Below are 24120 nucleotides of genomic sequence, written 5' to 3' on the forward strand. Positions count from 1 at the left end.
CTCTTCCAGCTACTGAAATCATAGGACTGTCAAAGTTTTCTGGAAAATAAAACTCAGTTATCCTCATTAAAAAAAAAAGTTACCTCAACTGGCGAATAAATTTATTCCGTGTCGAAATCGCAACCGTTCATTTCATTGTTCCTCTTCCCGGCATGGTCTTTCTTCAGGCCATCACGTTGAGTTCTCGTGACCTCAGATCTCCAACATAAGTATACTTTATTTCGTGGCGCACAACTGACAACACAAGAAGCAATAAAACGGGGCTAGTCATAATCCCAAAAGGAGTTTGTCGAAGAAGTTCCGCTTGCAGGTCTGCACGCAAGCGGCGAGCGACTCGTGGCGGTTGGGTCCACCAAGGCAGGCAGTGCGCCAGGAGGCACATGCCGACACCGAGCGGTCGTAGTAGTGGGTGAAGCGCTTCTCGCTCAGCGGGCAAGCGGCCTGGAACCGGGGAACGCGACACGCAGGCTCCTCTGCAGGCGAATGACAGCGGGACTGTGTTTTACAACGACGCGTACAATCTGTGCGAATGAAGAACAGCGATAGTAACGTATGGTGCACGGACATGAAGGGAGCACGGGGGAGCAACTGTGTCCTCTACCTTGCTTTCCTAGTATGCATTTTTTTTTTTTACCCTTTGCGTGAAGTTCAGAATATCGTCCATAGCAGCGTGAAAGTGTGTGGAAAAAAAGGCGCTACAAAGGTAAAGCACGCACAAGTAAGAGCGCTCCTAAAATAATTCCCACACTCTCATTCGCGTTAGTTCAAGTTGGGGAAGTGAGAACATGAACATATCATTCGTAACAACAAAACGAGACAATGTACAGCACTGAGCTTTATCTCCGACACATTTTCCAGCTTTTCTCTCAAGCATTTTGGCAAACTAGAAATCGTCGCAAGTGAAATCAACCATGACTCAGCATCTGCTCTAAGAAACCGAAAACGCTGTTAAGCTCTGCCGGAATACTGGGCGCATTCACAGCTGTGTAAATGCTCTGCGCCTGTAGCTTTCTCTTCATTGTCACAAAACAGTTGTACACGAGAATAAGCCCAGCTTATTAACATTCTGTGCTAAGAATATGGGCAAGTAGTGCTACATAGCGAAAGTGTCAGAATTGAAGACGGGAGAATATTAACGTTTTCGAATACGAATAGTAAATATAGAACATTGCATCGATTATCGAATAGTCTAACGCAGGCGTGTATATTTATAGCAGGAATATTTATTTCGGTATATATATGTACTATGCCTGTGCTTACTCCGAAAAAGACAGTTAACAGGGAAAAAAAGATCAATTTTATCCTTCAAAATCATCGTTAGAAAACCAGCAGGGATAACCTGCAAGCTTATTTACAGCCTGGTTACAAACAAGCTTTCCAAGAATGAATGCTGTTGTATGGTTAGTTTACCAATTATGTTATAGAAATTGTTTCATTAGAAAGATCAGGACTTGTGGAAAAAGAAAAAGAAAGCTACGGAAAAACCTGTGTGCCGCAGACTCTAATGACTCTAACGGAAAACGTCAATGGTTGTCGCGTAAAAGATAAAATCGGTACATTACTAGACTTTCAAAAAGACCGCATGACACTACAAGCAAGAATCACGCAAGTCATTTACGCTTAGTCACTGATAATAGTTAGTGTGTAATATTCCATTCTTATTGGAAGCTCCCGATGTTCGCCCGCCCTTAATCAGTATATACAACGGGCAGGCTTGCGCACGTTTGCGTTTGATTGTTTCTACCCTTTGCTCTATTTGAAAGATCTATCACTACGATCTCTCGAAGGAAAATATCCTCTGCTGTTGATAGGTGGCTACGTAGTTGCGCTGCTAACTTGAGGTTGCGTGTTCTGTACCAGGCCGCTGAGGCCGTAGCAAGGACCCTCACGTGCTGGAGGCGCCTTCGGTGCACGTTAAAAAATTGCAGGTGGTCATAGGTGATCCAGAGCACTCAACTGTGGCGTCTTTCATAACGCACTCGGCTGTTCGGCGTTTATTCTGAAAATTTAATTTTGATCAACTTTTGCAGTGTGTCACTGTTTCTTGTGACGAAGCCACTTATTCAAGTTCTTCACGCCCGACAGCAATAGAGAACGAACAAGGAAGAAGCAGTGACGTAGAAGGACAGACACTCTGTGAAAACTACCTTTATTAGATATTTACGCTGTGAAAGCACCAACAACTTTCTTCCACACCAGATGGTTTCCTATATTATTGACCAAATGCCAGCCTTACCCAAATATTTTCCTACGCATTGTCTTTGCGTAAAGCAAGGTTTCAACAAAAGGTTCCATCGAGGCATTTGGTGCCGCAGTGCCCCTAGCGCGCGCATTGCGTCACAAGGCTTACGTCAGCGCAGCAAATATGGCAGCTAACCAGGACACAGTGCATGTGAAAAGGCTTGCACGTTTTATATGCATGCAGGAGAAAAAGGCAAAGAGAAAACACTTTTTATTTAAGAAAAGTAGAGTACTTAGCTAGCGCAAACTCGCTTACATGCTGCTTTGCAGGAAATGCAAAAGGAAGGTACAAAGGCCCTTGAAGTGGGTGGCAGAAGAACAGAAAAAAAAAAAACGCAGGTCTTGTGACTTTTATCGGCTGCAGAGTAAGTGTTGCAGGCGATGAAGGCTAGCAATGTTGTTAAAGCTTGATGCTTTATGTAAAACAAAAACATGTTTTTGATGAGCTGATGAAGAAGGGTCACACTTTAGAAAACAGATTTTTTGATTCAATATATAAGCACAAAAAGAAAAACTCCCGCGCGTTTCGCTGTATATATATGCAAAGCCAGGGACCCTGCATCCGTCTCAAGGCAGAGTATCTTGGTCGATCTTCTCGATGTTCGTCTTATATCGTTGTGCTCATCTTTGCATAGTGACGATAGTACTAACTACAGGCGCGCTACGTTTATCGGCACCGATGTTACTGCAAAAGGCCAGAGGCTTTGCTGACAAAACTGCAATGCTATAGAATATTTAAGATGGATGGAACTGTTGCACATTCGAAACGAGTCGATTGACGTACATCGGCTATCAAGGTGTTGGCGCACAAGCACCAAATGAGCTCTTGCTGCCCGTGTGCCTTCCAGCACGTGACTCTTGGTTAATGTTCTGCCTTAAACAATGGTACTAACATAATAGTCGTTCCGCGAAGGAGCTGTTGACGGACAAGCTTGGTGTAAGTTTGGTTTAACCCTGGAAATGTCAAATTCGTTATTTTCACAAGCCCAAGTCTTATGCGATTCCCTCTCTAATAATATTCTCACATGCTGCGATCGAAATTCATTACATGATTAACTAAAGTGTTAACTTAAATAACATAACGGCTTTCTCTCTGCTTGAGGTGATCCACTGTACTCTGTAATATTGTGTAGAACGTTTGATAATACTCGTACCCACATTATGAATGCTACCGAGCATTCGTATGCAACTATATTTGCTTTAAGTACACTATACCAGGTGCTGTTTTCTTATCTTCACCAAATTTGTTATAATTTCCCTGTGCCAAATAGCAGAATTCCAAACGTTGAACTGAATTACTCGACGCGGCAGCCATTAGTTCTATAATAAATCGTACTGCTTAATTGTACAATTAATATGTTTGCATGCACTAATTAACTTTTTAAATAACTGTTTATTGCACACACTTCCACTGCACATTGTAGCCGGTGAGTGCTCAAGGCGCACATACTTGGAAATAATTCTCATATCTTTACCTGTTTACGAGGTATTTTCCAGGTTTCCAGCAACTAGCACCGGCGTTCCAGTTACTTTTGCACTTCAATGTACAAAACGGAGTTTTCATTAAAAAGTAAGTGGAATAGCAGTGCATTTTTACTACAAGTCAGACTCAAGTATCTCGAAACCAGTGTCATCCTCAGAATTCGTTCCAATCCATATGGCTTGCAACTCCACTCACTACAATACGTAGATTCATATACGTGCCATAAAGTAAATAAGTAATAACTGAATAATGTAGTTATATTAATTATTTCATGAGTATTTTGATTTCTCGTAGAAGTAATAGCCGCCTGATCGGGAAAATTAGATCAAAGGTTCGAATAGCGCTTGCTACCACAGGCAATTTTTTAAAAAATTTGGTGCAGCTGTAGAAACACCCTGTATTTTGCTTTCCAACTATTGCTTTTATTAAAGTTATGTTCTTTTTTTACATTTCTCAGTTGTGTGTATTCTCACATGAGCGGCACACATATACACCCAAGCATCTCCACATCTATTCCCTCGCAACTTGAAGGAGAAATATAGGAAATGAAATGATAACGGGGTCCCAATGCAGAAGCATACAAAATGCCATTTCTCTGGCTTGAAAGGCAACCTTTGCATGAAATATCATGCCATGCGCCGATTCTTAAAAACCGTCGTATTTTCTTCAGGTTTGGTCGCTTGTCTTCTTAGACCGTTTCACAGCGCTGCCAGTTTCCAGCGTTTTTAAAACGAAGAACCACTGAAATCATTCCGCTCACCTCCATTCATGCAGGTCTCGTGACATTCATCTGCAGACACGAACCGGTTGGGACCGTGTAGGCATTTGGATCCCGTCTGGAAGGTACAGTTGTAATTCTCGAAGAAATAATTATGTTCGCGCTGTGTAATATCCTCGTCCGTGCACGGCGTAGCTTTGATGGGCTCCACGCAATCTGCCGGCAGTCCTGCGCCAGCGTTCCCAAAATTACGTTATGGGCTCGTCCTAATGGTTTGTTTTCGCGCTGCTTGAAGTTTTACACTATTGGGTTTTGCGTGCCAAAACCACAATTCCACAATGAGGCACGCCGTAGTGGGGGACTCCAGAACAATTTCGAACACCAGGGGTTCTTTAACGTGCACCTAAATGCTAAGTACACGGGTGTTTTCGCATTTCTCCCACTTCGAAATGCGGCCGCCGTGGCCGGGATTTTATCCTGTGAACTCGTGCTTAGCAGCCCGACACCATAGCCTCTAAGCAACCACGAAGGGTCGTGCTACCTCCAGGGGACACAAGTATAACACAAGGTCCTACGAAGATGTCAAACACTCCAATAATCCAAAGCTGCTTGTTTACAAACTCCGTAGAGTAAACGAGCAGCCAACGGGCACCCGAAAAGTTAAAGTAGAGCGAAACGATGCTTTACTCTCTTCGAACTGTTTCGCCTGTATGCAATTCCTGAGTTCTTTTTACGTACTGCGGCAAACCATTTCAATTCCAAATAAACATTTGTTAAACGTGGAGCTTAAATTCTCTTTCAGTTCTGCACCGTATGGGGTGTGTGGCAAGTCACGGCGGCGTCTGAGAGTTACCTGTGGTCACCTGGCCTTCCTCCATTTGCGCGCACAACTGTTTCTGCACTTTTTACTTAGAATTTTAACATTTTTCCTCAGCAGGAATACTGCAGCAGCAAGAGCGATTTTATCTTGCGACATGAATAGATGGATTTCGTGAGCATTCCCTTTCAAATAATGTGCTGGTTCCCCAGGTTCGGTATATATTTACAAATTATCCTGCGTTTGTTCTCAGTGCTTCGTGCTAATGGCCCATTCAAGTTGAATTATTTTATTCCATGAAAAAAATTGACGCATTTTTTCAATTTGTTTTTACACCGATCCTGCGATCCCCTGAGAAAGCTAGATAATTCATGGATATTGTATTTTGAAGTGACATTTAAGAATGGTCGCCTATTCGGAATTTTTCAAAGGATACATCTTTTTCTTATTTAAGTCTGAAACCGCCCTATAGCTAACTCTCTCAGCTAGTTAAGTTTTACAGAAAACGTGGCCTACTTTTATTTCGTTCTTTACATCACTGTGTATTTGCAGAAACACACGGTGCATAAAAACAGCACCAGTACAGTGAAGGACTCTGTTAGGTTTTTTTCCAGAAACATACCCTTGCCGAGTAAACAAAGGTAACTTTCATGCTAGTGAATGATGTGAGTATATTCTATTTACAAAGCAATGAACTCAACTTCATGAGATTAGGGCAATATTTCGATGGACCGAGGAATTGCCCAGGAATGGGAGGGGAGGGGGGGTAAGTTAAACGCGATGTGCAGGCATCTTTTCAAGTGCCTTGCTTAAACAGAGGTAAAGGAAAATTGCTCAACCCTCGTTATTGCGTGCTTAGAAGCACTCTATAAAGCACTTTCAAAGTTTTTCCACTTCTCTGGGAAGATAAAGATTGGCAGGAATTCTACATTTACAGAGAATGGGAGCTACGTTATGATTGGTTAGCACGGGAAGTTTGAAGCGCACAGGTGAATTACAGCCATTCTAAGCAATTGCTTATGTAAACTTTTCAGAGCTTCACAAGCGTATTTTAACTCGCAAAAATTTTGCCCAATATCCTGAAGGGGGTCTACGTGCTAGAAAAGTGACGTTCTCATAAATTAGGGAACATAGTATGCGTAATGCTTCAGCGAACTTTGATGATCGTCAAATATTTGCACATTTTCGGAAAACAGCTTAGGCGAGTGTTACAAAACGTCAAGTTGCCGTTATCAGCCAGGTTTCCCAGTGTCCCGAGAGATAGCCACCTCGTATCAAGTTCATATTCTGTGAAACTAAGCTGCAAGTTAGACAAAAAGCACTGCAAACTTCGACGTTTTCGTGTAATTTAATCAAACTTTGCAAAACTTACTAAATCGTTCTTTTCTCCTTAATTTCAATATATACGAGGTTCATATAGGAAGTTTCTATGGCGTGACCGGCGAACTAAACGAGGTTTCTCATTTATATTAACACGAGGATAACGCGTACGTGAACAGCAAGAAAAGACGTACAAGCCGCAGGGCCAGTCGGCAGCTGGTGCAGCGCTTCTCCGCAACTCGTCGGCTGCGCGCTCAAGCCACTGCTACAACGTTTTCGCGTTCATGCGCGCGAAGTGATAACAGGGCGTTGGTTATACATATTGTGTAGACAAAGTACAAAGTGTGTGGAATAATTCAAGCTTTGCTATAAATTACGTATTCAAGCTAGCCGGAGTCGTATATAGATGTGTTTTTACGAATACGGCAGTATTTCGTCAGCTGTCCTTAAAGTACTATACATGTCACCACGATAAAATTTTCTGAATATTGAAAGAATGTATATATAACCCATGTGCTTGTGAAGTTCAATGCGTGTGCGGGTAATTTAACGTTGGAAAAAAAAAAACATTTACTAAGTGATAGAAAGCGTTATACGGCCATTACGCATTCAGTTTCCAAATGCCCGAGATAAAACTACGCCATGCAGAGTTCATCTTTGCGAACATTCTTAGAATGATATGTGTAATGTGTTTACAAGACCAACTTAATTAAAAGTTTTGCAGGGAAATGAACCCTGTATTTCTTTCTAGATTCGTACGTCATAGGCGGCACCTGCTCCTTGCTTGTTGAACTCGGTGACTCACGTTGCTCAGATTTCATGGAAATCGGCAATGTCTAGAGTGTTTCCATTATTTATGGTGCTTTTTAGTAAATTACTTATATAGGCTCTCAAAACAGCAATTAGTGTATTTCACGAATTGCGTAGAATTTAGTCCACTATCTTGAGATAGCTACAAGTGACGACATCAAATTTGTTATATATAGGGGGGGGGGGGGGGAAGAAATGTCGCTCGTCGGTATGCTACGAAGGTGGCTAAATAGCCGCATTTTGCAAGCATTCGTGAAGCGAATACATGAAAACATTATGCGGATGTTATTCGTTTTGTTTCCCGATGTCCCGATAAAACTTCAAGTCAAACTAAGTTCATATTTAGTTAAAATTGGTAGCATGCTATGTGTAATGTGTAGCGAACATAGTTCAGCACGATCATTCAAAGTGCACCGGCTCATGAACGTTCTCCCCACTGATTCACAGGTGTGAGATAGAGTGCTACTCAGTGATTAAGGGTGTGAGTGTACGTGAGTATGAACGGGAGTGACTGTCGACTAGTGTGAATCGACGTTGGTATGTAGCTAATCGGGCACCGGAAATTATGGACGGAAGTGAATATGAAAGCGGGTGAGGGTTAACGAGTATGAGTAGTTGCGTGAGGGAGTACCGACGAGTGCAAGTTCACGTTAGTATGGGAGAGTACATAGCCTACAAAAATATGGGTGAGAGAGCGTTAGTGAGCATTCACTTATGCTGCCGACCTTTGTACTGGCGAAGCATTAATGTTCCTCGTCGAATTACGAGCGAATTATGTAAACCTAATTTTATCTTTCCATGTGTTATAGTTTGCCTCAGCGTCCTTGGTAAAGTACACAATGCATCTCGTTTCTGCTGGATGCAAATCAAGGGCACGTTATAGATGATACGTAGGCAAAGTCCAAAGTCTGAGGGTCAATTTCAGTATTTGCAGTAGCTAGGCATGCAAGCGCTTTGGAACTTTATAGACGCATTTTACCAATGGGGAATAATTTAGCCGGCTGTTCTGATAAAACGGTGATTAAAACTGAGACGAAGTTTAGTGAAAATAGAGGAAACATTGTTGCCGATGTCCATGCCCAAGTTGTTGACTGTGTATAAAATACAACCTTTCAACAAAAAAGAAGCCTTAACAAGATCTCTAGAACGTTGTACGGTCGTGGCCCTCAATGTCCTCACTGTCCTAAGACATCCGTATGTGACGCCAAGTCCCCATTCGGCGGCTATGACGCCAGAGTTAGAAGTTATGTGTGGGAAAAGTTCAACGTTTGTGGAATAATCACGGTGGCTACGAATATCTATACTGGACACTTACCTCACTTCGGACCGTCTAGCACAGTCCCTTGCATTGCCGAAAAAAATTGTACATTTTCGTTTGATTTTCAGCGCGAAATGTTTCTGTAGCTTGCGGTCTGAAGTCTTACCAATCCAACATGTTTTTCCTCGTTCTGAAGAGCCAAGCGCCCAACCCAGACCCAGAGCAACTGCAGTGGTTAAGGACACGCCAACGACAATGCAGAAATGGGGCCTGGATCATTGCGGGAATGGCAAAAGATGGAGTTGCAGGATGCATACGCCTGCAATAATGCTTAATTTTGTAAACCAAAACAGCATGAATTCAATAGCTATGGTAATGAATCAAGTAAAGAAAACAAGCACACATCTTGCGAACATTATTCGAACAAGAAACTCGTTTACTTTAGCTTCTGATTTATTCACACGGTTATGTTGTTGACTTCTGTATGGGGTTACTTTTCTTTTAGCCGTTATTCACAGATAAAATGATTAATCCACCAAAGAACAGGATAAGGTCTTATGGGACAAAGAGTAGAGGGAAAGTGTCCCACTCAGTTGCTTATAGTTTTTAATCGAAGCATCACTCGCAATGTGTAATTTGACAGGCTAGCGTTTACCGAAACAAGGAATAAATGTTCTTAGTGACGATATGCACTGCTAAAATTAATAAAAAGCATACCAATAAATGCTTTTCACCTTGGTGCAAAGTTTAATAGCGATGACTAAACTGCTACTCCTCGCGGTTTCAAGTGTGGCTCGATACTCTCTACTACCTGGTGCCCACCCCCACTCTCACTCGTCTCTTACATTTCAGCCTCTATGCATAGGCTGCCTTATTTTCTGGAATAGACTTGAACACAGACAGCCATTACGTGCTGTCCCGCATCTGGCTGAGATGCCACAAAACGGCGCGTTTTGTTTGAAAAACGGTGACGGGGCGCCCTCTACGTCTCTCATGTTCCAACCGAAGAAATCGCGAAAAAAGGGCTTTTGGATATGGTTGTCCACAACGAAACCACTAGTGGTGTTGACATCAATGTCACCTTGTTAACAACATTAAAAAGGTTCGGCGTTCCTCTCCAGCAACTTGTCACATTTGGAGATGTTATGTTTGGAAAGAATGAAGACTTGCTAGGTTATCTGCAGAGCGGCCCCTGAATTTCGGATTTTCTTGTAATGCGCTGCATTATACCTAGTGAGCATATGGTGGCGAAGAACTTCAGCTACGAAGCTGCTATGAAGCCGATCCTTGGAGTCATCGACTACAAACGATGAAATTCAAAAACCAATCAGCAATTCCTTAGCTTCGTCGACGAGCTGGAACTTCATGATTCCCCCAACGGTTTGTCTTTTTTTTTTGTGAAGTACGTTAGTTGCCCGTGGGCAGCATGATGTAATGGTTTGTGGACCTTCTGGAACTGATTCAATCTTTTCTGAAAGCGAAAGAGGGGTCATGTCCCGAACTTCATGGTGCAGGTTGTTTAGTCCATCTCGGCTACCTCATTGACGTACTGAAACACCTTAAAACTTTGAATATGTAGTTGCAAGCGCAAATAACATAATACCGCAATTTGCTCAAATCGTGTCCATGATTCAAAAGAATTGAAGACTTTTCCAAAATGATCCACAAACAATCCATCTGGTCCACTTTCCCACACTGAAGAGCATGCTGGATATTAGTACTGAATGTGAGCTGACCGAAGCTAAACTTGGTGAATACTTTGCCAAGCTTGAGGAACTTCAGAGTGGCTTCCAACCTCTCTTCAAAAATATTAATGAACTCAAGCCATGTATCTAACCAATTTATCCTTGGGCGCGATGTGTTCAGTGGCAACCCTACAACAGTGTAAAGCTTTGTATGTGATGCTGGAGAGTTCAAAGTGGAGCTTTCGAGCTCCAATAAGATAAAAGAGTGAATATGATCATACGATCAGCGGAGACTGCTGAATTCTGATGGCAAGTGCCATAAACAAAGTATCCCGACGTCAAGCAAGTGAGACAGAAATTGCTGTCAATGTTTGGATCCACCCACTGCTGTGAGGTACTCTTTTCAACAATGTAAGCGGGGAAGTCATAACAGTGTACCAACCTTACAGACGAACATCTACTGTATAGACCCGTGTAAGGGGGACACCCGTGTAAGAGCCGCACCCCCAGCCTGGCAGTCGAAAATTTTGAAAAACAAATTCCAACGAAGAAGGAATGGCGTTCTGTGGCCCGATGCTACGCGTGTACATCAGCAAATTTTCGTGCGTTGCGTACTTAAGTGTGGTGGTTTGTGGCGAGAACTGCACGTTGGCCTCGGATTCAAGGGTACATACGGAGATCCGGAGTGTGCACAAGCCACCGGCTGCGCCGGCATAGTTTTCAACAAAACGTTCAGTCCCGTGTGAGGGCCGAACTTCATCAAAACTGTGAAGAAAAAGTGCGGCGCTCTTACACGAGTCTATACGGTAATTGAGCTACTCGGGACTGCAACCACTTCGTTCGAGTCAAACTTCAAGGTGCTTTTGCCTGAATGAGGAAGCGCGATGCATAGGCACAATGAGCAATCACTGCATTAGTAGCATTTACGGTGACCGGCATCGTTGTTGCATGAAAATAAATAAAATTTCTAATGTCTCTACTCGTACAACGAAATCTGCAAATATAATTATCTGTCAAGAAGACTCCTACCTTCGCCGCACTCCTCGCTGTGCAGGGCCCAGGCAGTCACTCTCAGACTTCTGCAAACAAGCACTTACCCGAGCCCCGCGGCGCTGTACACAATGTACCCCGAACGGTTCCCAAGCCCGGACTGCCCTCTGTGTGGTGATTATGCGGACTTCGAACATGTCCTGTGGGGCTGCACCTCTGCCGGTCCCCCTTTCACTCAAGAGGAAATGATGAAGCTAATTAAGGCCCAGGATCAGACCTCTCAAATCCTGGCAGTCCAGAGGGCTCGCGAGAGGGCCGTCAGGTTTCACCTGACGGTCCCCGAGTGGGCCTAGCCAGGTGACGTGGAGCTTGCTTACGTCTATAGTGGACCGAATAAAGTTGTTTCTCTCTCTCTCTCTCTCATCTTCCTTTTTTACTGCCGCTTTTGAGTGAAAATATTATTTTGATGGCATCTTGCATATTACTGTCTCGCTATCCCTAGTTTACAAATCAAGGACAAAAGTACTCGTTGTAAGGAATCTTTATGCAAAGCAGATAATGAAGAAAATGGTATTAGGGGAACAACATGCAGAACAATTATTTACGAGCAAGCAGGAACTAACAGCAGCTTCAACAGATGCGAAGCTTTTTCACAGCGTACAGAAATATCGTCAACGTCGTCGCCGGCCCGTCTAAAGCAGCTTTCCCTCCTGCGTCGTCCAGCGCCCCTGTATTTATTATCACAATAAAATTTGGCTTTTTCGCCCGAAGGGAAAGACACTGAAAGCGATGGCAAAGCTCATCATCGGGCTTGAAGCCTCGAACTCCTCGGGCGGTGTTCCACGTATACGCGGGAGCGACACGTTCGCACGATGCCGCACGCGAGGCAACCCCTGCCACGTAGAAGGGACAGCATCGTGGTAGCTACCTGACAGCTGCCATCAGATGGAACCGACGGGAAACATTTAGTTTAGTCAGCGCCCACCCAAATATTATATAACGTCAGCTTGACGTTTACTGCCCAGTCCAGAGCGCAGACCCCGCATAGGCACAGCAGCGCTGCAGAAACGCTGTGTGCGTGCCCACAACGCGCATGCGAGCAGCGGAAGGCAGGACGGCGCCCTGCCTTCGCGAACGCGACGATTGAGCGATGCGTTGACGGTGCGCTCATTGATTCCTTCGTCGTTTTTGGAGCAAAACGCTTTCCCTAAAGCACCTTAAACTTCGTCAAGTAGTGACACTCTCCTCCTCCGCCTTCACTGCTCCTCGTTTCTCATCTCTTTTACGCTCCCTCGTCGACCGTGGCGCCGTCTACACTTCTCGAGCGTAGCAACGGCGCCAAAATGCGCTCCTCGCCACTCCGTAGACGCTTCTCGAGCAAAAATGGCGCTGATGCACGGCGCTATGGCACACGTGATGCTATTAGGCCAATAGCGAGGCGGTATCGGCCTCGGCCAGAGCGCGCGAGGTGGAGGCGGCATTCTTCAAAGCGTTGCCCTACTTTACTAAGTTTAAGGGGCCTTGACATTCCGTGTTGCTGGAGACCCTCTAAGCTTGCCCGCGTGAGACGCGTATGCGCTATCTGTGGAAGAGCACGACAACAGCGGCGCCGGCGCTTACGGCGTCGATGCACCTCAAGCGTCTGTGTAAGTGATCTCGCCATGCTAAATCCCGATAGAAAAGCCACAACGAAATTGTTTTGTAGCGTTTCGTGGTAGTGGCTCTGCGTTGATGTATGTGGGCAATTTAGGAGTGCAAACAAAGGAATCTGCGACTTCGAACTATGTGTTGGACATGTGAAGGTGGTGGAAAAGACGGCTCAGTGTTTAACAAAGTATTCTGTGCGCGTGCTTTAACAACTTTTTCCCTGTGTTGTCAGAATCTCACAATAACTGTTTTAATGCATACTATATATATATATTTTTTTTGCTTTCAACGATGGCAGCACTGCAGGTCTTCACGTACGTCTCGGAGGCATTTGAAATATTCCCCAGGACGCTACGCATCGGGTGGAGACTGATCACTGTCGAACGTAAGTAGCTGGCCGAATTGGAGAGCAAAGCAAAAATCAGACTAGGGAAGAAAAGTTATTGTTGCAGTAAATATTTCGCTGGTTGCTACTAAGTGAATGATTAAAGCACTGCATTTCTCCACTGAACATGAAGTAGGCCTGCATCTGGACCTTACAATTAAATACCGTAAGCCCATTTGCTTTTTCTCATGCTGTACACATTGTTTCAATGATGCTAGACCACCACCACGTTTCTTTTTCATTTTTTTGCGTGTGCTGCATCTAAGCAAAGGATCGCGCTAAATTTGTAATGTGGAGATTCACAGATGGTTTTTATAGCCCTCTTTAAGCAATAAGACTATTAGAAATGCTTAGTTTTAAGAGAAACAATTATGAAAATTTTGCAGCAATGTTATCATGTTGCTTCAGTAAAATTGCAAAACATACAGAATAGAATGATACGAACTTTACAGGAAGTGTCTCAGTAACTTTGATGAGAACACCTAATAAACATTGCCCAAAATAGAAAGAGAAATATAAGATGGCAAAGGCCGACAGGTTAACCATACGCCAGTCCGGTTTGCTATGCTGAACTGGGGGAGAGGGGGATAAAGATGTGAAAAAAGAAAGAGAGCAGAGTTCCGCGCACATTTGGAGGTACGCATCGAGTCTACAAACGGTCGCAAAGAACTGTTGACTTGAGACACTGGGATAGCGCTTTCGTGGTTTCTGTGCCGTTAAAGTCCATGATCACGGTGCAAGGATCTTCATTTCTTAACATAGCGTGTACTCCAACCCGTTTAATGATGTCCGGTGACATTCACGCTCCACGTCGTACCGAGGACAGCAAGACAAAAAGTGTTCGATAATTTCTGTTGTTCTACAAGGTCGCACATCGAAAACATAGGCGAGCTTACGTGATAACTGTTGGGCTTTCCCTGTGGCCTTTAAAGAGAGTAAAACAATGATCTTGACATACAGTGCCGCGCGATATTCAATGACGTAACTGAGGCTATTTCAGTGAACAGTGCACCGTACCACTTGGCAACCACTGATGCCCGTTTTCAATTATATGTAGGTTTGTTTTTTCTGAGCATAAGCGAAAGTTCGGCTGAAGGATACACATATACTTTATTTGACTGGGGCCCTGTGGTGTTACTGCAGCGCCTGCTTCAAGCGAAGTGAACGACCGTAGGGTGAAAGAGCAGCCAGAACAAATTTTTCGTACATCAGTGCAAACACACTTTGTAGTAGTTTCCCCCGAACAACATCGACATCGAAAGTCCGCAGCTACCAGCATCCGTCATTTTTTTGTTTCATTTTTGGCTGACATTCAACTAAGACTAAAGTCGTTTGGAACGCCTCATCAAGGACAAGTGGGGGTCGTTACCTGCCATGTTCTTTCAACTACTCCCCGACTGCAAAGGTAAAAAAACGGCCAATGGAGCATGGGCAGGTATGGCGCCCACTAGCCTTGCACGATTAATTCTCACGTGAGATGTAGCCGACTAGAGCGACAGTCAGAATTTGTCGCCTGCCTTTTGTGTATTTTATTCGGCGATCTGCTGAAAAACTAAGGCGATAGAAAGCCGGCCTAATTCAACCGCGCAACAGGTAACGGTGCGAGTGCCGCGATTCATGTGCCGTCTCCCTGTTCATCTACTCGCCCGGCTTCTTCATTCTTGAAAGGCGTAATTTTTTGCAGCAATCACAGCTGACACTCACCGTATTTCCCGGATGGGTCCGCGACGCAGCGCTTACGACACTCGGTGGCGCTGGTGAAGCGGTTCTTTCCCCCGAGGCAGCCGGGATCGAGCTGCCAGCGCACCAAGCAGACTTGCTTGTCCGGTTCGTGGTGAAAGAAGTACCGTTCCGTCTCGTTGTCGCAGGCTGTCAGCTCGAGTGTCCCCTTGCATATAGGGGCATCTGTATCAAATGTATCAGTATTACGCTGAAGCGTTGCTGCACATTGGAACGGTAGGCAATACCTTTTTAGAGCCCATTTACCAAGTAAAAAAACATAATGAAAAATAACGCCGGCACCAAGCGCAAGTTAACATTGAAATGCTTCAAAGCCAACAGCAGGGATAGATGCCACAAGCGTATACCTGCGGATGTACACCGCTTGTCTAAATGGCTCAGCAGAAGAAAGAAGCTTGAAAGCAAATGTATGTTGAATCCTCTGCAACGACATATTTCTTTTAAATGCAGCTCTTTGTGTACTTAGTTAGCTCTCCTGGGCTTTATATAAATGAAGTGTAAGCAGGTGTTCGCTTTCGCGCTAAAAACCTTAATGCTTATTATAAATTTCATGTGCTGTAATTCGAAAGGAGCCCGCCAATACACACGCTTTTTCGCTCCATACCACTGGTAAATGATTTATGCGATTAGTAATATTATTTTTGCTTTACACAGAGCTGATGTTCGCCTCGGTGTCAGTGAGGGAAACTTGAAGATGTGGATGTCGCGAAGTCACATTACAGTAGGCAAGGCAGTGATGCTGTTTGCAAAGGGGTGAACTGTTTATTAAGACAGAATAGGCAAGCGAAGAATGGAAACTATTTACACGGACGCCAAACTACGAGTCGTAAGTTAGAATTTTGGTCTTCTTTCTCTTAGCCGAATCTCCACACCGAATCCCCCTCCAACGGCCCTGCACGTACCTAAAAGCATTCCCAACACCCTCCTCATCCCATCGTTCGTCCAATCACACTGCGGTGCGCGCAGTGGGCACACAACGTGGCTCCAGGGTGACACTATCGGGATTTTCAATACGTCAAGGCCGTTGCCACAAGTGCTTTGCAGTGCATCGAGTCTCTCGTCCCACAAACTCGCATGACACACTCCCCCGAAGAAAACACTTCCACGCCCCGTTGGGGCATCTGGTCCGATCGCGGAATGTCTCGGCATGGGGCAGTTCAGCGGCGAGGGGTTGACTTCAAAGCCACAGCACTGCTACTGCGAACCGACTGGCGGAAGCTCCGACTCAGTCTACTCGCTTACGCACTCTTCGTAAACTGCAGCTCCCCCACCCTCGATGGCTATAACTCTCCGCCGCCATCTTGGTGTCGAACTACGCGTCTCTTTTGACCACCTCGCGTGCTCCTTACATGAAGCCGCCCGCACAAAAAACGCTGAACTCCCCTCCTCCCTACCAAGAATGTCACGGGGGTACTTGTCAGCGTGACATTCTACACACACCACACGCAATAACCACACAACACAGCACGAAGTGCCCTTGCAATTCACGAAGGAAGGGCACAAATCTACCGTTAATTCTACCATGCATCCGCGGTAAACCAGAAAAATAGCTTCGCTGTCGGCCTTGAGGCCTATAGACAGCAGCACACGCGAATACTGGAAATTTGCACATGCGTACTAACGCGCACGCGTACACACAAGCCCATGCACACAAAAGCTCAGCAGAGCCACATTGCCTGCGCGCTTCCCGTATCAGGTGGTAGTACCCCTAACCGTTATCTAATTCATAAGTTTGTAGCGCATATGACCAGCGCAGCAACCTCGGGTTGGTGGACCCAGAGCCCGACTGAAATGCTTGCGGATTGTGGTCCGTGGCCACCTTTATTCTCGCTCCAAATAGCCAGCTGCGAAGCCTCCCTAGCATCCCCATGGCCGTAAACACCTCTCTCTCTCTATGATTAACCACTTTGCCTGCGCTACCGTCAACCTTTTACTGAGGAATGCGACCGGTGCTTGTTCTATCTTTACAAGTTGTGGTAGGCAGGTTCCTACCGGTATCTCAGAGGCATCGGTTGTCAACTGAAAATCGTGACCATGACCAGGGACCACTACCTGCGGCAGTGATGCTAACGCATTCTTCACTGCACAAAGTGCGTTTCTTGCCTCTTCATTCTGAGGAAGCGCCTTGGTTATCCCACGGAATAGTGTCCAAATTTCTTGCATTGGAAGCATCTGATAGCTCCCGTTTGAGTTTTCTTGCCTCAATTTCCTGCTTGGCCACTCGTCTTCCCCTCGTGTCTGTCTCCTTCAGGGGCTTCGTTAAGGACATTTACCGCATCGCCGAGCCATAGACCCATCTTACAAAATCTGACGTCATGTGAGACATGCCGCCGGTAGAAGCATTTAAAAACTGAAATGACGCCTAGTCTCTGCCGGTGTTTAGACAGTTCGATGAACAAGCCGATATCGAAATCAGTACTGATGCAAGTAGCGTGGGCATCGGTGCAGTGCTTGTTTAGACAAAATATGCTCTACAATTGGTCATTACTTGCAGTAGTCGGTCTCTGTCAAAAGCGGGAATAAATTATTCCACGACCTAAAGAGTGTGTTGTCATTATTTGAGCTATGACAAAATTTCGTCCTTACCTATACGGCAGGCCCTTCAAAAACGTAAGCCATCATCACACATTGTGCTGGCTGGCAAACTTAAAGGGACTCAACAAATTTTTAAGGACCTAGTTTTTTCATCGCACTACGCAAAGCTCCCCCCCGGTAGTGTTTACATTTGTAGTGGTTACTTCCAAAAGCGTGTGAATATTTAGTAAGCAAAACTTTTCAATCTGAGGAGTCTCTAAAAACTAAGAGGCCCTCCTCCAGCAACTCTGAGAAGTTAGACGATGTCGATAGCCCGCCTTGCAAATTCTGAAAGCCTCCCATCGTTCTGCTTTCATAAGGGTGACTGGTGCTGCGGTTAACCACTTAAATTTTGACCTTTTCAACCACTTTTGATTATAAATAACTGGTGGAGTAAGTTCGCGTTGTTATACAGACATTTCTGATATTTTTGCCACGTTTTTCAAAAACACGACTACGCAACTACGTCATGGCTGGCTAGCCCCGTCGTCGTTGTTCTGTCGATAGACGATTCAAGCCAACTAATCGAAAAGGTAGGTGAAGGTAGCGCCACTTTTCTGCTCACTACAAGCGAAGGCTTATCTGCATATTGTAAGCCGGGAAAACTTATGATAACAAAAAGTGTCCTGCAATTCAGTACTAATAAAAACACCAGGAACCGCGTACAGTAGTAGATGGTCAGTACCAGTACACTAGTAGAAGGTCACGTGATGGACCTCTCATGCAGCTTGGTGTTCTTGCCGCGCGGGGCACAAAATGTCATTTTTCGCGTCATTTAGCGATGAATTAAAAATATACATCCGCGTTTAATGAGAAAAACAGCTTGTTTTCGTTTGCCAATACGATAAAGAATCACTACATCAACGGGGTTATCTCTTTTTAGGTTCCGAGCGGTTGTCTGTCCCTTTGAAGGACCCTTCAGGCCATCTTGCACGGTGGAGCCTCAGACTGCCAGATTCCGACACCACCGTGATATAAAAGTACGGACGGAAACATTTTGATGCCTATTTCCTCTCCCGCGCACCTACTGATCCGCCGCGGCAAGACCACAAGGACGATGACTCTTTCCTAGGAACAATAAGAGTCGACGACTGCGCTACAGAGCAACCAGCAGACCCCGACCTAAGGAGCTTTACCGAGCTCTTGGAAGGGAAGACAGATTTTACCCCTAAGGTATTCAGCGCGAATTCTCTCCGTTTTTTTGTAAAACAACGTCCCTGTAAAGGGAAACTGCTCATCAGTCCACAAAACCTTTTCGTTGTGCATTCAGCAATGCGCCCAGATGTTCTACAGGCCCTTCATGATGACCAAGTGGCAGCGTACCTTGGATTTTCCCATACACTCGGGAAGATTAGCGCTCCTCCCGTGTTCCTGCTTGTCCCTGTGTCTTTCTTGCGCTATGTATCCCAGTTTGTGCATAATATTCAAGAGAAGTGTTGCTGACGACACTTGAATGCTGACGACACTTAAATGCTGACGTTGTCCATTACATAAAGACGTGCCGAGACTGCAAGCGGCGCAAGACAGAACTGACGAGGCCAGTGCGATTACTACAGCCGGTCGAGCCTTCTCGCCGACCGCTTCGGTAGATCGGTATGGACGTTTTGGGGTCCTTTCCAACGTCAACCTACGGAAATAAGTGGGTTGTCGTCGTCACGGACGACCTACCCGCTACGCCGAAGCCAAAGCGAAAGCCCTGCCCGAAGGTAAAATGCGGCTGAAGCGGCGAAATTATTCGTCGAGAACCTCCTGCTTCGACATGCTTTGCCAGAAGTCCACATCATTGACGAACGGCTTTTACAGATGAGCTTGCTCAAGCTATCTTATAATATAGCAACACAAGTCACCGGACGACAGCCGTCTACCACCCCCAGACGAATGGTCGAACGGAATGCCTGAGCAAGAAGCGCGCGATATGTTAGCAATGTACGCCGACGTCGAGCGCAAGACGTGGGACGCTGTCCTTCCGTGCATGACCTTCACTTTCAACACGGCAGTGCAAGATAAAACCCAGATGATTCCGTTCTAGCTAGTTTATGGAAGAAAATTGGCGATGACAGTCGATGCCGTGGTGTCGCGCGTCATCGATGAGGACAACCTCAACGTCGCCGCCTATGTCCATCGCTCTGAAGAAGCCTGACAGCTCGCCTGCCAGTGCATCAAAACCCAGCAAAGGACGGACAGCCGACACCTCAATCTTTGACGATGCTGCGTAGAATACCAGCTTGGTGAACGTGTTTTGAGCTTGGACCGCAATACGATGACGATGACTAAGTGGGAAATATTGTTACGTTGTTTTGGACCCTACATGATCCGATGTATTGGCGTATTGGACTACGAAGCCGTTCCAGACGCCATTTCACAGTCACAGCGGCGCTGCTCACGACCTGAAATGATCCATGTTGTGCGCCTAAAGCCGTTCTACTAGTGCTAACGAACTTTCAGACATTGTTGTTTTGTTATTTTTCTTTATTACCTGCAATTTTGTTGTTTTTTGCTCTCGTGTTATGTTTGCACCATCCGGACATTGCTTTTTAAGAGGGGTGCATTGACAGGCATGCTGATTTAGCTTCCTCTCGTGGCTGCATTTTACCGGCAAACAAATGTTAAAGGCTATCGCTCAGCGCAAGACACGGGTTTCTGTATCGTAGGTTTCTCAAATGCTATCAACGGTTCTATCTGTTGTGTGTGTTGACTCCGACCCTGGTGTAATCAAATTCTGTGCGCGACGCGAATATTGGTGCGCATTCTAGAACTTACGCGAGCACCAAGGAGGCGAAAGAAAAGCTCTTCTTTAACCGTCCTGGCGAAAACCAGTGATTACTCTGGAAGGTTCATCGGACAATCCCTAGTTGTCTTTCTGGGCACAGGTCTGGCCCATAAGATGTTAGTTTCGAGATTCACAGTTTTCCATAATGTGCTCATGAGCTTCCCTACAACGGGACAATATGAAAGAGCGAGCACCCACACCAAACGGGACGACACCATGAAACTCAACAACGCCATCGTTCATTGACCGGGCGTCGGCACCCTGTGGCTTCAGAACCACGAGTGCCATCTTCGCACGTGGGCAGGCTTGAAGTCAAGCTTCACTAAAGTCTTTGTCCAACCTGCCGTGCGCAAGCTTCGCGCAGAACGCCTGCGAAGCCGGACCCAGGAAACCGGTGAGATGTTCACCAGCTGCATAAAGGTCATCGTCGACCTATGTAAACGCGTTAACTCGATGTTCACGCGGGCGGACAAGGTACGCCAGACCATGAAAACGATATTACGCGATGTCCTTCATATTGACACGTGAACTCGTTTATCTTTTACGGGTGAGCGCTTTTACCGTCTAAGAAATGTTATCGCTCAGGGCAGGACGCGTCTACATGTATCGGAAGTTTCTAGAATGCTATCGATGCTTCTATCCGCTGTCGTCGCCAAACCTTGTGTAATCTGATTGGATGTATGCGCGACGCGAATGGCGTAGAACTTTGTGGAAGGCACGCGGCTCCCAGCGATTACTCTGGAACATTCGACGAATGATCTATAAAAGCCGACGCGCTTGACTCGCTGATTTTCGACGATCGCCGACTATGTTCGCCGTTTTCGTTGAGCATTGAGTGTAGCCTGTTTTTCTGGGCACAGGTTCGCCCAATAAAGTTAGTTTTGCCATTCACAGCTTTCTTGCTGCGTCCTCAACCGTCACTACCACGTGACAAAATACTTGTCTGGAACGCTGTCAATGTTGCTCAGGCCATCTACATTTGTCAAAGCTTTGACGACCTCCGCAGGCAGCATCTTTATACTCCCCTCCCATCTGTGTCAAAGCCCAATCCGGCATCGCGTCCGCTCCTGACTTTGGGTCCTTTTCTAACCCGAAAAAAAAATAGAGTTCGTCGGCACTGTTGTAATCGCACCGCTGGCCCGAGTTGTTGGGGTCTCGGTGCTGACGCCCGTTATTGCCAATGGGTCGCAAGCCCCAAGGGTAGCGTTGGCCTGGCGGCCTGGGGCACTGGAAGCATCCGAAGGTCCCGGCAAAGCATGAGAAGACTGGTAACAGAACAACTTGTTTATTCTAACATAGCAAAAGAGCGGCCGGTCAGGTCGACCGAAGTGGAGAGACGGGAGAGCACGTAACTCAACAGTACAAATCGGAGCCTCTCTCCTGGCGTCCGGGGGCAGCTGCTCTTATACCCTCGGCGTCGCGGTCCAAAAGAGAAGGTCACGGGATGAAGGTCACGGGATGAAGGTCACGGGACGGCGGAGCATGACCCCACGACGGCGCGAACTGTCGGGCCGAGAGACCTGCTGAACCGAGTGTAGTGACGCATCGCCAACCGCCCACACGACGGCGCGAACGGTTGAGCCGAGAGACCTCCAGGCTCCTCATTCGGGGAACTCCGCTCCCCGGCTGCCGCGCTTTGACAAGCGAGGGCACACACACACACACGCACACACGAAGACACGTGGCACTGAAACACGCCTGGACACGCTTGGCGGGTAGGCGTTGCGGCGGCGTCGAACAGGCCAAAATGTCCGCCGTTTTGAACAAAGCCCCGGCGTCCGTTGCATCCGCGCCGGCATTACCGCGCGTTGTAGGCGAAACGTAACAGACCGCCCCGCCGGGGGAAGGAGATCCCGATGGTCAGGGGACTGCATCCGCTGTCCGGAGGGATGTCGCTCGATGATGCTCATAACCGAAGTTGGGCGTCCTTGGGCGTTTCTTGAGCGCAGCGCACAGAGAAGGCCTCGTTCTCACGTTCAGGTGCACACAGGACACTGCAAAGTGACTTCGGGAGAGTTGACATTTTTGTTCTCGTTTCCGGCAAGCGTTAGAACCACGCCAAAAGTCAACCGCTCAGTCAGCAAGCACGGCACAACCCTCACTAAGCCCTGCCAGGCTCTTTTCCCTTTTTTACTGCTGCCTAGTTCCTTACAGTAGTTTAGCAGCACTCAGAACGCGTCCACAAATCGGAAAATTGCACTAGAAAGCACATCATCACTTTGAAACCCTACACAAAAGCAATAGGTTAAAAATCCTGCCTCAGGAAGAAAAACATCAGTAACAAGCAATTTTGAGGCTGATTCCCACGTTAGGGGCTTCGACTTAAGCCATCGGCGTTACCGTTGAGACTCCCCTTTTTGTAACGCACCTCAAAGGAATATTGTTGCAAAGCGAGGCTCCAGCGCAGGAGGCGGCCATTTTTGGGAGAGATGGTCTGCAGCCATTGGAGAGGGCAGTGATCCGTTTCAATGATAAACCTCGAGCCAGCTAGGTAACATGACAATTTCTGAACGGCCCACACGATACACGCACACTCTTTCTCGGTGGCGCTATACGCCTGCTCACGACTCGTCAGCTTACGACTAGCATACAGGACGGGGTGTTCTACTTCTCCATTTTCCCGTTGGCACAGTACAACGCCCATGCCTCGCTCACTAGCATCACACTGAACAACGAACCCTTTTGTGTAGTCGGGCGATCGTAGCACAGGCTGGCTTGTTAGGGCGCTCTTTAGGGCGCTAAAAGCTCTTTCCTTCGTCTCATCCCAGACGACTGTTTGCGGCTCTGTCTTTCTTAGAGCATCCGTCAAGGGAGCCGCGATATCCGAGTACCTGGGGATGTACCTCTGATAGTAGCCGGCGACACCTAAGAACGACCGAATATCGGTCTTCGTGCGCGGTTGCGGGAAGTCTCGCACAGCGGCCACCTTTATTTCAGAGGGGCGGCGACGACCCCGACCAATCACGTGTCCGAGGTAGACAACCTCGGCCTGTGCTAACTGGCACTTGGGAGCCTTGACTGTCAAGCCCGCATCGCGCAGGCGGGTTAGCACTGCCCGCAAGTGCGCCATATGTTCCGGCCAGGATGCGGAGAATATCGCTACGTCGTCTAGATACGGTAAAGCGAATTCTTGCTGTCCCCGCAACACTTTATCCATGAGGCTTGAAAAGCAGTATGGCGCGTTCTTCAAACCAAAACTCAAAACTTTAGGACGGAATGTCCCCATTGGTGAAATGAATGCCGCATACCTACTAGCCTCTTCTGTAAGTGGAACCTGCCAATAACCCCTGACAAGATCTAGGGTGGAAATAAACTGAGCGCTACTCACTCTCTCAAGGCGCTCCTCGATGTTAGGGATCGGATAAATTTGATCCTTAGTGATGGAATTAAGCCTGCGGTAGTCGACGCAAGGACGAGGTTCCTTGCCCGGTACCTCAACTAAAATCAAAGGGGAGGTATAATCACTCTCACCCGCTTCAATAACACCGAGCTGTAGCATTTTCGTTACCTCAGCCTCCATAATATCGCTCTGGCGGGGTGACACCCGGTACGCCTTGGATCGTACTGGCTCTGGGGAGGTAAGTTCTATGTCATGAGTAAGGACAGAAGTCCTACTAGGCCTCTCAGAGAACAGACCTTGAAACTCTTGTAAGAGCTGGTGTAGTTCGGTTTTCTGCTCAGG

General features: G+C 46.5%; 1 protein-coding gene across 1 annotated transcript; it reads right to left on the bottom strand.

The window, feature by feature from the left end:
* Positions 1-267: 267 nt before the first annotated feature.
* On the bottom strand, positions 268-20726 carry LOC140217258 (BPTI/Kunitz domain-containing protein-like). The gene is made up of 3 exons (XM_072287659.1): positions 20639-20726; positions 15059-15295; positions 268-473 (listed from the first exon to the last, which is right to left on the bottom strand). The coding sequence occupies exons 1-3, from the start codon at positions 20724-20726 to the stop codon at positions 268-270; spliced, it is 531 nt and encodes a 176-aa protein (XP_072143760.1).
* Between the last annotated feature and the right edge of the window lie 3394 nt (positions 20727-24120).

The sequence above is a fragment of the Dermacentor andersoni genome, chromosome 4 (assembly GCF_023375885.2).
Source record: "Dermacentor andersoni chromosome 4, qqDerAnde1_hic_scaffold, whole genome shotgun sequence".
Classification (NCBI taxonomy): Eukaryota; Metazoa; Arthropoda; class Arachnida; order Ixodida; family Ixodidae; genus Dermacentor; species Dermacentor andersoni.

Coding starts and splice junctions, on each gene's coding strand:
- LOC140217258 (XM_072287659.1), bottom strand. CDS start 20,726: ATGGCACTCGTGGTTCTGAAGCCACAGGGTGCCGACGCCCGGTCAATG. Junction 15,296..20,638: donor TCATGGTGTCGTCCCGTTTG/GTGTGGGTGCTC, acceptor TCCAATGTGCAG/CAACGCTTCAGCGTAATACT. Junction 474..15,058: donor GGACCCATCCGGGAAATACG/GTGAGTGTCAGC, acceptor ATTCGCCTGCAG/AGGAGCCTGCGTGTCGCGTT.